The following is a 14202-nucleotide window of genomic DNA, read 5'->3' on the forward strand; positions in this document are numbered from 1 at the left end:
AGGGCGTCTGCTTCTGTTTGTTTATCTTTGTTTCCGTTGAATCTTCGTGTTATTTCCTACTATTTTTTTTAATTGTTAAAGAATTGAAGTGTTTTCCGTAAATGTTGAAGGTTAATTTTTTAGAAAACATGTCTTGGATAGCGCTGATTTATTTTTTAATCTTTTTTTGAGCCACGCTAAAAAATAGAAGTAAAAAATTCTAAATTTGCCAAACAGTGCTTTCCCGTGTTTCGCGGTAATGATTTACCGCTATTGTTTTTTAATCTGTGTGAATATTCAATAAATAACATGTGCACAATTAAGCCAGGCTAAAAAATAAATAGAAAATAATTCTGGGTTTATCGAACAAGCATTCCCTCCCCCCCCCCTGAAATTCAAAGATTAATTTAAAAAATAGAATGGTCTATGTTCTAGAATCTTATCACATCATGCTGCTGTTGTATGCATGAAAAAATGAAATTGCACAAGGATTTCATAAATAAAATATTTTTTAAAATACTGAAACATATATTTATTTATTTGCTTATTTTAATCAATTTCAAAAATGAGGTTTTTGGCTTGTGCAAATTATTCTCATACAGTGATGTTCCCATCTATTTTTCTGAGGGTATACTCCCAGTAATCCATTACGCACAATATTTGTATGCGATCAAATCGTTGCCTGAGAGCAACAGTAGGATATCTTAGTGTTATTTCGGGGATTAGATGTCTTAGTGTTGCTCTGAGGCAACGATATATGTAATATGTCTTTATATGGTAATTTTTGAAACTTGAAGGTATACGCTATATGTCTAAAAAATATTTGAGAATATACGGCATACATGGAATATACCCTATGGGAACACCACTGTTCTCGGTGTACAAAAGTTTTTCTTGCTGATAGCTGCTCGGAAAACAACAGTTGATAATTTTTGCTGTGTTATTGCTATTGCATTTTCAGAACTCGATGAGGAGCATTTTTTCATTTAGTGATACAGTGAAACCTGTGTATGTTGACCCCTTTATTTTCTTGAAACATCTTTAAAAAGTGTTGAATTATATAATTCATAGTACAGCTCGAGTTCAATAATGAAAACTCTTAAGAATGGCCACCCCTGTGTCCACGTTTTCACTGAACGAAGGGGTGGCTTCTCGGAGAGGTTTCACTGTACAATAAAATGCTTGTAGTGATGTATCAAAATGTATATTTTTTAGAACTGCTTTGCATGTTATTGTGGAATAATACTAACAGTGGTGTTGAAATATTATTTCGGGGGGTTGGGGGAGGCTACATTTAACACATGTGCAAATCTACGTGTATACAGGTCCGCACCAAGACTGATCGGCGCCATCGTGCAAATGTCTTTTGAGTGCCTTTATGCATTAACGTTCGAGAAAATTCTAGTTAACTCCTGGGGTGAGGTTTTATAGACAAATGCAGTATTGAAAAAATACGTTTGGCATTTATTTGATGTATCAAAAGGAAAGCAATGTATATATATTTCATTTTGGAACAAAGTGTACGTTTTTACCTTTGAGCAGGAGTTAGTTATCTCTTCATCTCGAAGTTGTTTCGAGTAAGGGTGGATGTAAGGAAGGGGTGATCGGAATTGACTTTTGAACTATGGCTTTTTCTCTTGGAAACCTTGCATTGAGCTGTTGTTAAAAAAAAAAGATGGCCATTTTCAGTTAATCAAAGCATTTTCCCCCAACAATAAAAAAAAAGCATCTTGGAATTTGATTGAAATAATTATTGCTTACTTTAGTCTGATAAGTACTTTTTTGAAAAATGGGAAATGGCTAATATGCAGCCGTTACAAGAATACGGAACCGTTACAAGAGGCATTGAATTTAATATCTAAAACAAATATGTAGTCCTTCCAAAGTTTTTTTTAGTACACAAATAGTAAAAGAAATAAAGGGAGGGGGGAGGGGAATTGAATAATTATGGTCAAGTCATTACTTTTCGGAACTAAAAAGTTAACCTAAATTTTTGTCCGAAGTACATACAGTAAATGTTACGCACAAAAGTTAACCTAAATTTTTGTCCGAAGTACATACAGTAAATGTTACGCACATCTAAATAATATACAAATGAGCAAACGATTTTTTATGTATGATAACACGAAGCAGAGGAATTACAAATTAAAAATCGCAAACAGACGCCAAGATCTGTTGTAAGTTATGGAGCTGTATAAGGAAAACTCTTTATGGGGCGTTCTCCCCATAGGTAGACGAATACCCTCCTATGTGTATTCCTAAGCATTGCACGACCTCTGCACAGTGGCGTAACTAAGGTGGGAGTTGGTCCATCCCGGGCAGCATTTTGCTGGGGGGTGGCAATTTCATGCTCTTGATGTGAAAACATTTGCCAATAGGGAAATCATGCTTCTGATCAATTACTGGAGGCAAAAAAAAACTTTTCGTTATAATATGAAACTAGCACTTGATTTTAAGAAAGTTACTTGGAAACTACCTTATTTAAAAAAAAAAACTATTTTTTGAGGAAAGTTACAACAAGAGTAAGAAAAGAGAGGTCTGAAATGGTGGGCAATTAATTGCTCATCTTTGGAGTAGCATTATCTGTTTCAGAAATTGCTTTAATTGGTCACGTATTACAAAACTTTTATTCAGACCAGAATTAATTTTATGTTATAAAAGTATTATGTTATAAAAGTATATAATAATTTATCTTATAAAAGTACTTACTCACAACTCAAATAATAACTGCGACTAATCTTACTGCTTTATATCAGTAAAATTCCTATAAACAGCGAGTTTCAAACTGAGACATTCATTTCAGCAGAAGTTTTTTAATTAGTGAATTGATGTCTAAGTAAACCTTTCACATTCACATGGAAAGTAATGATTTTCGATACACAACTTTTCCTTCTCATGAATCAGTATGGTTAATCGAACTTATAGGGCTCATTAATCTTATCACCCTGTATCAGTGAAAAAGAAAACCATCCAAATTCTGTAATATAGCAATATTGGATCTAGGAAAGCGGCCATTTCCGAGTTTTTCAACATTAAGGCAGGCACCCCAGCACGGATCCAAAAGGATGTCATTACCCCCTTTGACAAGACCAAAGAAACCATAAAATTGCATACCTAGATCTTTAAATTAGGAAAATTTCCTGTGCAGAGCGCCGGCCTCTAAGCTCCTACCTGATGTCACCAAGAGGTTAAAATGCATACTTAGGGCTAATTTAGAAATTTTTTCTGAATAGAGCATATTCTTTTTTTTTTCTTCGTAATTAAGTTCTTATTTTTCCTTTAAATACTTTTGACTGTTTCTCAACGAAAGGGCGGCAAATTGAGGAATTGCCCCGGGCGGCAGAAAATGTAGCTACGCCACTGCCTCTGCACAAGATTTGATAAACTGTATTTGTGTAAGGAACCCCCCCTCCCATGGTTGTCCACCGTGGGGTGAAACCCCTCATGTAAATTCTCAAGTATCAAAGGACCTTTGTGACAAATTTGGCAAAAATCTGGCCCTAATTGTGGATTTGTACAAAGGACATAGCACACACAATCACTAACATACATCATATTTTGTTTAGATATATAGATTTTACTTTTATTGTTTATTTAACTTTTTCCATGATTTAATTGAAAAATAATCAGTTTAAATTTTGAAAGAAACCAAAATTTAAAAGTTACCTGAAAAAATCCAGGTTCTCCTTTAAAAATCCAGTTGGGGTTTTTACAAATACTAGTTTTACCAACCGCCTTGTCTGGTGGTCAAAGACGTGACTATGGATGGGAAGTTACTGGGGGGTCATGACGCAGTCTGCACCATATTCAGAAGTGTATCTTTACGTTTTTTTTTGAGCAATCATGATTGCTTATTGCTTTCATTTGACTGTTTTGATGTCCTATGATTTTATTTTCTCGCCAGCACCCTCTGCAGCATCACCGTCGACCGGCTCTTCACGATGCTGCTCCCCTAGCGAAAACCGTCTCCAGGTTGCATCCATGTCCTACACACACGCGCATACATACACAACTACACTCACACACAAATACCCACACTCATGCCTGCACACAGACAGACATACACACACACCCATACACTCATGCCTGCACACAGACATATACACACGCATACATACACACACATACATAAACACACATACATACCCACACTCATGCCTGGACACAAACACACACCCCTACATACACACTCGTGATTGCGAAAAACATAATTTGAATTCAAGAAGTCAAAATTCAAATTATTATTATTATTATTATTATTATTATTATTATTATTTTTTTTTGACTCTGCAAGCACCAAAGAAACAACAAACACGAAGATAAATATTTTACCCTCAGCTAAAGCTGATTAGCAAAACCAGAGGTTTAATTGTGAAGGATGTGAGAGGAAACTATTTTAAACATTGGAATTTTAGTCAGATGAAAGATGTTTATGGTCATTTTTTATTCAATGATGGCAAGGAAAAAAACCCCCTTGAAGATACCCCCTCCTGTATATAAACAGAAAAATATCAGATAAATATAGCTTAAAATGAACATGCGTAACATGCATTGAGATTGGTTTCCTTTCGTCTACCCACCTTGTACATATTGTATTTAGTTTTATCATTATCATTAAATGTAAAATTTATACCCGTTTTTTTTTTCCGTAAACTCTGATTTTTTTTATTGATCGCATAAACCGAAAACTATGGATTCACTGAATACCGAACATTCAGTTAAAATTCTATTCTTTTCTTCAGCTGAATACTGAATATTTTGCAAAATTTGTTGTTGTTTCAACATTAAATACAATTGAGTAACGATTAAAAATAGGAGTGAAACAGAGCTTCAGCCCAGCCAAATCATGAACTGTTTCAGCACACAACAATTTGTCGTGAATATTTTTTTTTACAATAACTAGCACATAATATTATGTCCCATAATAAGTTACGCACAATTATGCCCAAGAATAAAACACAGTAAATTTAAAAGAATCCGTTGAACTATAAGCAGTCCCATAATTGAGAATACGTACCTACTTGGAAGTTGCTAAGAAACAAGTGACTTTACAACATTTTTTGTTGATCATTATTTAAAGATTTCATTTGTTATGAAATGAAGCTATTACAATATTGCATAAAACATTGTTTAAACACTTTTAGCTACAAATGAAAACAATAATGTCTTAATTTTTATTACATACTAGGTGTAAGTAATATCACAAAGTATTTGTATGATAAACAATCACAATGATACTTACTTGAAAAGAAGGTTTTAGGTGTAACATTGAAAATTCAGTAAATCTTCTCATTGCCTCCATAAGCAAGAATAAAATTATAATATCTTCTTTTTGCCAGCAAGATAATTTTTATGACAGAATATACAGAAATGATCCTGCCGATAAGAATTACCCAGCTAATTCGTATAGATGCTGCGCTGCAAGTTCCTAGCATGTTTAAAATCGCTTTTTTTTCCAGTGCATGATGGTCCTTCATAGCAAAGAGGCTCATTTGTTTTGAGCGATTATCAATGATTTACGTAGCTTTGTTCAATTTCGAAGTTGCACTTTGAAATTTACTTCATCAAAATCAGTGCCACAACCCATTCCCGACGAAGTCAGGCAGGTTTTGGAGGCGCGAAAACTGGTTTTCGAGCTCAAAATGACGTCACATGTCCGAAAACGGGAATCGTGTAAATCGGCACTTGGAGTTGTGGACTATCCACAACCCATTCCCGACGAAGTCAGGCAGGTTTTGGAGGCGCGAAAACTGGTTTTCGAGCTCAAAATGACGTCACATGTCCGAAAACGGGAATCGTGTAAATCGGCACTTGGAGTTGTGGACGATCCACAACCCATTTCCGACGAAGTCAGGCAGGTTTTGGAGGCGCGAAAACTGGTTTTCGAGCTCAAAATGACGTCACATGTCCGAAAACGGGAATCGTGTAAATCGGCACTAACATCAATAAACATGACCTATAGTCACGTTTTTAAGGCTAAAATTGTGTTTTCAAAACTAGAAGTTTCAAACTTTTGACTGGACACCTTTTGAATTTTTTTCCTATCAAATCAAAAAAAAAAAATCTGTTTTTTGTTTTTTCAATGTGCCCCCTTAAAACTTTTTCTGGTTACGTCACTGCACGCAGGGGCAGAAACCAAGCAAATTTGGTGAGAACTAGACAAAGGAGAAGTGCCTTTTGTTTGATTCTAAACAGTGATATTCTCAGAAATTGTATCTGCTTCAATGATACAAAGGAAACTAATGTTTTGGAGACAGAGAGAGGAATATTTTCGTGCCGTAGGAAAAAAAATATAGAATCATTGCAATGACTCTGTATTTTGTGTTTTTCGCTGTGTATCTATGATACATGAAATGAGGGGGTGCCTCAAGGCGCCCCTAATGTTATGCAATCGGGGCATTTTCTACGATTCATTTCGTGTGAATGTCGTCGTGTTCCGTTGAAACGAGAGGCACTTTGCGGTGCCCCCTCATTTCGTGGCGCCCGGGGCGATTGCCCCGCTCGCCCCCCTCTTGGGACTTTTTTTTTTTTTGAAAGTTCCTTAAACGCAATTTCCAAAGAATTTTTCCTTTATTATAGACTAGCAAAAATACCCGGCGTTGCCTGGGTCAGTAATAATTATTAGAAAAAATCGTTACTTGCTTTTGTTTTCTGTTTTAAGTGAAAGAATTTAAAACACATTGTTGGATATAGCAAAAGTCTGTTGGCAACAGCCGGACTGCTGTGTGAAGTCGAGAACATGGCGATTGCATCCGTCGGTGTAAAGTAACAGCTCATAATTTATGTCTTGTAAATAAACCCATTTTTCGTATTTGTTGCATCCGTGTTAATTAAACACACTCGGCACACCTCAGGCACGGATATAACAAAAGTGGCGACGAGGATTTTCACGAATTATGGACTATTAAATTGAATAGAATTCTGCAAGCATAAAAAAAAATGGCTAACACTGATGAATTACTGAAGCAACTAACACAGCTGGCATTTACAACAAATCAACGGCTGGAACTTTTGGAGGTAGAATTACGGTAACCGGGTCGTGGCGATAAATGTTTCATTCTGGCAACCCGATACCTCAATTGGCGACAGAGCATTATTAGCAACCCTACAACAAGGCTGATTCGCTATTCGTTTGGCCAATCGGCGGTACACAAAATTGTGATTGATTTGTCTCATACAGCTTTTTTTTTTTTAATTCTATAGAATCATTTTTTTAAATATCTGAAAAATGATTTTTTTTCTGAAAATTGGCAACGTAAACTGTCTTTTTTCATATTTTAGATTGTCGAAACATTTTATAAAATTTTACATCGTGGAATGTTTTTCACTCTTAATTGTTGATTTAAAAAGTAGTCATTCATATCTTTTTGGATACTTTTTTTTAAGATTTTGCTCGCCGTAAGTACTTTTCTGAATGTTTTATTGTTCCATCTTTAACTTAAAGTTTATTAATTATTGCAATTATTCAGCAAGGTAAAATTAAAATTTGCAGTTATGTATATGATAACGTTCTCTGACTGGATCTTTTCGTGTTGTTTAATTTATCTATTTTCGTTTTACTGTTACACTTTAACTGTACTTAATGGCGTTTTCTGTTTACTTGACGATTTATTTCATACTTTAATGTCGTTTTCGATCCAACTTTTAATGTTGTTAAATTTTTTTAGAATTTATTTTACATTTTTTTCCCTTAGAATTTGTTTCAATGTTTTTCCGGTACAGTAATTTAAATTTTAATGGAGTTGTTGAATCATTTAATTAGAATGTTATTTTACATTTTAACAGAGCTTTAGCGTCATTTTGTAGCACTTTTAATTATTTAGCAATTTTTTTGAATATTAATACAATGTTAATGATACATAATGTTTCGTTTCCTTTTTGCTCATTTCGCTCATTGATAGTTATGTATTTTGTTCGAATAAAATGTGCACGCTACCCAAAAACAGCTTAAGTTATTGTTTTTTTTTTTTTTTTTTGCATTAAATGTTTTTGAAAACTATCAATTATCTGTTCCAAATATCCACTCCCCCACCCTGTTTTTTTCTTTCAAGTATTTAATTGTTTTCTCTCTTTAAAAAATGCTAGCTATATTCTATGATTTCCTAAATTAGGTTTAATAATGTGTTTCTACGTAAATTTTGTTACATTATCATCATTTAAAAGAGGAAAAGGAATTTTAATATTTTTTTTCTTTGCGATTACGTTTAGGGAAAGAAAATAGTTAACAGGCTCTTTGTTGCCAAGGTGACAGCTTGAGTCATCGAGAGCTCCGCCCATTTTTTTTCGGGGGGGGGGGGAGTCTATTCTTATTGGTAGATTTCCTTTGTTTACATTGAAGTACTTTGTTTACATTGAGTCGTAGGTGCCAACTTTGGCTGTTTTTGAAAAAATCCGCCAACGCGACCCGGTTACCGTAATTCTACCCTTTTGGAAGAAGCATTTCGCCAACATCAAGGCCCATCAGCAACTACAGCGTCCAATGGACCTGATAACGTTGAATTTTTAATGGAAACATTGGCGAAAGGTATTAGTGACTTTATTTACGACGCAGATCGCGGACTAACATTCGATAAATGGTACACACGGTACGAAGAAACTTTCAATACCGATGCAGCTAAATTGGATGACGCCGCTAAAGTTAGATTACTTTTAAGGAAATTGGATCTACCGTCGTATAATAAATATGTCAACTACATTCTTCCAAAGAAAGTCAAAGATGTAACATTTGCCGATACAGTGAGTCAATTGAAATCTATTCTTAGTCTTAAACAGTCAGTATTTCACAAAAGATACAACTGTCTTCAAATAAAAAAATCAGACTTCGATGATTTCGCCTCATATGCAGGCATTGTAAATAAAAATTGCGAGGATATTGAATATAATCAATTGGACATCGAACAGTTCAAATGCCTAATTTTCATAAGTGGACTAAACGCACCAAAGTATTATGAAATTCGTGCTAGACTGTTACAATTAATGGATAAACAATCCCCTAATTCACCAGTTGATATTCGCAAACTCGTAGAAGAATGCCAAACTTTCACTTCATTAAAAGAAGATGCAGCCATGATACAACAGTGCAGTTCAGCAAAATCATCAATTAATAAAGTTTCGAACGATAAATTAGCAAAATTTGGCGAGGAAAAATTTCAAGAAACCCGCAACAAAAGATCGTCTGCTTCCAAGTTTGACAAAAAGAAAAGCGCAAAGCTTGGTGAATCATCGCCAAATCCACGTAATGATAATCCAATTATGCCAAAATATCCTTGTTGGTTTTGTGGTGAAATGCATTTTGCAAAGAATTGTAATTATTCAAAACATCATTGCCAAAAATGTCACAGAATCGGGCATAAAGATGGATATTGTAACAGCGGACGCCAAGCTACTGCGGCTGGACGGAAGAAGAAAGGGAAGTATTTTTCGCCTAATACAGAAGCAGTTTTTGCCATAAATGAAATTTCGGTTGAAGATAAAAGAAAATACATTTCCGTGCAAATAAATCATGAAATGGTCAAACTTCAATTCGATACAGCTTCTGACATTACTATTATTTCCGAAGATACGTGGAAACAAATAGGAAAACCAACGGCGAACAAAACAAAATTTTCCGCCAACAGTGCATCTGGAAATCTCGTAAAGTTAACCCATAAATTTGACTGTCAAATAACAATAAATGACACTACGAAGACTGGGACTTGTTTCGTAACAGAAGTACAAAATCTTAATTTATTTGGAATTCAGTGGATCGAACTGTTTGATTTGTGGGACGTTCCGATTTCAAGTATATGTTGCAGTGTTCGCTCAGTTCCGGACATTAATTTTACCCCACAACTTATGAAGGAATTTCCTGCAGTATTTTCAACAGAATTAGGTCGCTGTACAAAAACAAAGGTGACACTACAATTAAAGAAAAGTGTTCGACCAGTATTCAGAAATAAGAGACCAGTGTCCTATGCCGCACTTCCCAAAATTGAAGAAGAGTTAGATCGGTTGGAAAAGTTAGGAATAATTTCGCCAATTGATTATTCAGCATGGGCAGCTCCTATCGTAGTCGTCAAGAAGCCAAATGGGAAAATACGAATATGTGCTGATTATTCAACAGGACTGAATGATGCACTGGAAACGAACAAGCACCCGTTACCCGTTCCAGATGATATTTTTGCAAACTTAGCTGGAAATTGCATTTTCAGTGTGATAGATTTATCTGAAGCATATTTTCAAATTGAAGTAGATGAAGATTCGGGTAAATTGCTCACTATAAACACTCATAGAGGACTTTATAAGTTTAACAGATTACCCCTAGGAGTGAAACAAGCACCTGGAGAATTTCAGAAAATTATTGATGCAATGATTTCTGGACTTAAAAACACAAGTGCTTATCTTGATGACATAATGGTTGCAAGCAAATCTGTTTCTGAGCATAAAAAGCAATTAAATGAACTTTTTGGAAGACTTCAAGATTACGGTTTTGTCGTTCGTCCAGAAAAATGTCAACTATTTTTACCGAAAATTGAATTTTTGGGTCACATAATTGATGGCAACGGTCTCCATCCAAATCCAAAGAAAATTCAAGCTATTAAGGAAATGCCTCCCCCAAAGAACATTTCGGAATTGAGATCTGTATTGGGAGCTATAAATTATTATGGAAAATTCGTGCCCAGACTACAGAAAATCAGACAACCATTAGATAATCTGCTTCGGAAAGATGTTGAGTGGAAATGGACAAACAAATGCGAGCGAGTTTTTGAAGATATAAAGAAAATTTTGCTAAGTAACCTTCTTTTAACACACTACAACCCAGAATTTCCAATCATTGTTGCAGCTGACGCTTCATACACTGGAATAGGAGCTACTATTTATCATGAATTTCCAGACGGTTCCAGAAAAGCTGTTTTCCACGCTTCAAGAACTTTGTCGGCTACAGAACAAAAATACAGTCAGATAGAAAAAGAAGGACTTGCATTAATATTTGCAGTAACAAAATTCCATAAGATGATATACGGGAGAGAATTTACCCTAGAAACTGACCACCAACCTCTCTTACGCATCTTTGGATCACCAAAAGGCATTCCAACTCATACTGCAAACAGACTTCAAAGATGGGCTTGCACATTATTGGCCTACAATTTCAAAATTAGATATATTTCCACGGATTCTTTCGGCTACGCGGACATTTTATCAAGACTAATTAATTCAAAAATTCAACCCGAGGAAGAAATTGTCATCGCTTCAGTTCATTTGGAAACAACAGTAAATCAAATTTTGGATAACTCAGTTGAAGCAGTGAACATAACAAACAAGCTTATTCAGGCTGAAATTAAAAAAGATAAAATAGCTCAACAAGTAATAGAATTTCTTGAACATGGTTGGCCTTCTCAGAAAAATAAAATTCCAGAAGAATTGAAACCATATTTTAACAGAAGAGAGTCCCTCTCAGTTGTAAAAGGATGCCTAATGTTAGGTGAACGCGTCTTTATTCCAGAGAAATTCCGATGCAGAATTCTAAAAGAGCTGCATAATGGACATCCTGGAATGGAACGCATGAAATCATATGCTAGAAGTTATGTATTTTGGCCTTCTTTGGATAAAGACATCGAAAATTACGTTAAGAGATGTCATCCATGCCAAATTTCTAGAAAGTCACCCACCAAAACATTACTGCATTCTTGGCCATTAGCAAAAGAACCATTTGAAAGAGTACACGTCGATTATGCAGGGCCTATAGAAGGTTATTATTTCCTGCTTATTATCGATGCACATAGCAAATGGCCAGAAATTTTTACGACAAAATCTATTTCTGCACCGGCAACTGTAAAATTTATGGAAGAAACTTGTGCCAGATATGGAGTACCGAAAACAATAGTCTCTGACAACGGTAAACAGTTCACCAGTCATCTTTTTGATCATTTTTGTAAACAAAATGGTATCCAGCAAAGTACAACACCTCCTTATCATCCTCAATCAAATGGACAAGCAGAGAGATTTGTAGACACTTTCAAAAGAGGAATTAAGAAAATTCAACAAGGAGGAGACCTTCAATCAGCTGTAAATACATTTTTGTTCACTTACCGGTATACACCAAATAAATACATTGGAAACAAATCACCGGCCGAGTTGATGCTGGGAAGAAAATTAAGAACTGTCCTGGACTTGGTTCGTCCATCTGAAAATACAGCTGCCAGGATCAATGAAAAGCAAAATTCTCAATTTAACAGGCACCATGGAGCAGAAAATAGAAACTTCAAGGAAGGCGATTTAGTATATGCTAAAGTGTACCTAAATAATACCTGGAAATGGGAACCAGGGAAAATAATCGAACGTAAAGGGAATGTACTTTACAACGTATTTCTCGAATTAAATGACATAGTACGACTCATCCGTTCCCATGCTAATCAGCTACGCCTCCGGTATGACGACACAGTAACACGTTCTAACTCCAAGGTCTTAACTGAAGAGTTCAGAACAACCGAACGGCCTGATCAGGAAACGTGGTTCAATTTCGTTACTGCCGACCGATCAGAAATCGATGAATCTCTCCTGAATGAGTTTTCTTCCTCATCTGATGCCGGGAGAGCTGATCCATCTGTAGCGGCAGTACCGAACAGAGTCAGACCACAAAGAGCCAGAAAACTGCCTCAAAAATACAAGGACTTCGTCATGTCCTAAAAGAGGGAGATGTTGGATATAGCAAAAGTCTGTTGGCAACAGCCGGACTGCTGTGTGAAGTCGAGAACATGGCGATTGCATCCGTCGGTGTAAAGTAACAGCTCATAATTTATGTCTTGTAAATAAACCCATTTTTCGTATTTGTTGCATCCGTGTTAATTAAACACACTCGGCACACCTCAGGCACGGATATAACACACATCTTTTTGACGTGATTAAAAATCGAGTTTCTTCCTTACCCATGAAACTAAAATAGCAATAAATATAAAGAACAAAGTAGTATTGATTTAGAAAAGAAAGCACTATATTTAAGCATATACAAATTTAAAAAACATGAAAATAATCTTCTCATGTTTAAAAAGATTAATCTGTTGATACTTTTTTTTAACATGGAGTCTAAAACCTTCTCTGTATGGCTAATGAAGCATGAAGTGATTAAAAAAAAGTAGCTGCGCTCATAATCCCCATATACTTGCTTTAGTTATTTCGGGAAATTTCAATTATTGTGGCGCTTGGTGTGATTTTACCGAATTTGCGAAAGTCGTTTCGGGGTACCTTCGATGATGCTCCCCCATTCTTTCCTTACTTTGTAAAACGATATGATATTAATTTTCGTTACAGAGATATCGTCGCCAGGTGCTGAGATATTTTTGGTCACCATAAAATGGCGCTAAACAGTTTCATCCGAAATGTTACCAAAATAAGTAATAAAATTTGGTGATTGTTTGAAATTGCGCAAAAAAGAAAATTAATGGAAGTTTTTGTGCTGTTTATGGATTTGCCTAATTTAGTTGCTGGATTATTTAACACAGTAAAAAAAATCTTTTGAAAATTCTTTGATTGGCGATATTTTGTTTGCATGGTGAAAGCTGAGAAACATTATGACGCAGTCTTCGGCTTCAAAAACAGCAACGTTGAAAAAACTGCCAAATGCATCAGCAACGGAAATCTTTCTGCAAAAATTTTGGCGATCTGCTGGTTGTTTGGATAATGAGTAAGTGTTCAATCAGTATAAATAATAATAAAAACTATTAATTACATTAAAGTTCCGTTTAAATGGAAAATCATCAGCCAAATCATGTATTATTTGCCAATCTTGTGCAAAAATCTTACTTCAAGATTTGACTTGAGAAAAGCCTTGAACAATCACGAAAAGCAAAGAAAATCAACAATACAACAATTGTCGCTATCGACAGGGAGTTGAGATGATACACTAAATACTGTATTGAGTTGAGGAAAGCCTTCGAACATGGATCTAAAAAGCTCATAACTCGTTTTTTATTCTACTTAGAAATTTCGAACAGGTGCCATCTTCAGCAGAAAAATCAGAGCTTTCGATGGACATATAATGTAAATATGTGCAAGTATTTTTTCATCCCAATATTAGAGAATTTATACAAAAATTGTGTTTTATTGCCCCCCTAAGGGGGTTTTGCCCCCCGTAACGGGACGAAAACTACTCTATGTGTTATTCTGATGCATAAGCTATATTATTGTAAAGTTTCATCAAAATCCGTTTAGTAGTTTTTGCGTGAAAGAGTAACAAACATCCATCCA

General features: G+C 35.3%; 1 protein-coding gene across 1 annotated transcript; it reads left to right on the plus strand.

Moving 5' to 3' along the window:
• Positions 1-8484: 8484 nt before the first annotated feature.
• On the plus strand, positions 8485-12645 carry LOC129235306 (uncharacterized protein K02A2.6-like). Its single transcript, XM_054869040.1, has one exon. The coding sequence runs from the start codon at positions 8485-8487 to the stop codon at positions 12643-12645; it is 4161 nt and encodes a 1386-aa protein (XP_054725015.1).
• Positions 12646-14202: the final 1557 nt, after the last annotated feature.

This window comes from Uloborus diversus, chromosome 1 (assembly GCF_026930045.1).
Source record: "Uloborus diversus isolate 005 chromosome 1, Udiv.v.3.1, whole genome shotgun sequence".
Taxonomy (NCBI): domain Eukaryota; kingdom Metazoa; phylum Arthropoda; class Arachnida; order Araneae; family Uloboridae; genus Uloborus; species Uloborus diversus.

Excerpts from the sequence above, each read along its gene's own strand:
- LOC129235306 (XM_054869040.1), top strand. The coding sequence starts at position 8,485 with ATGGAAACATTGGCGAAAGGTATTAGTGACTTTATTTACGACGCAGAT.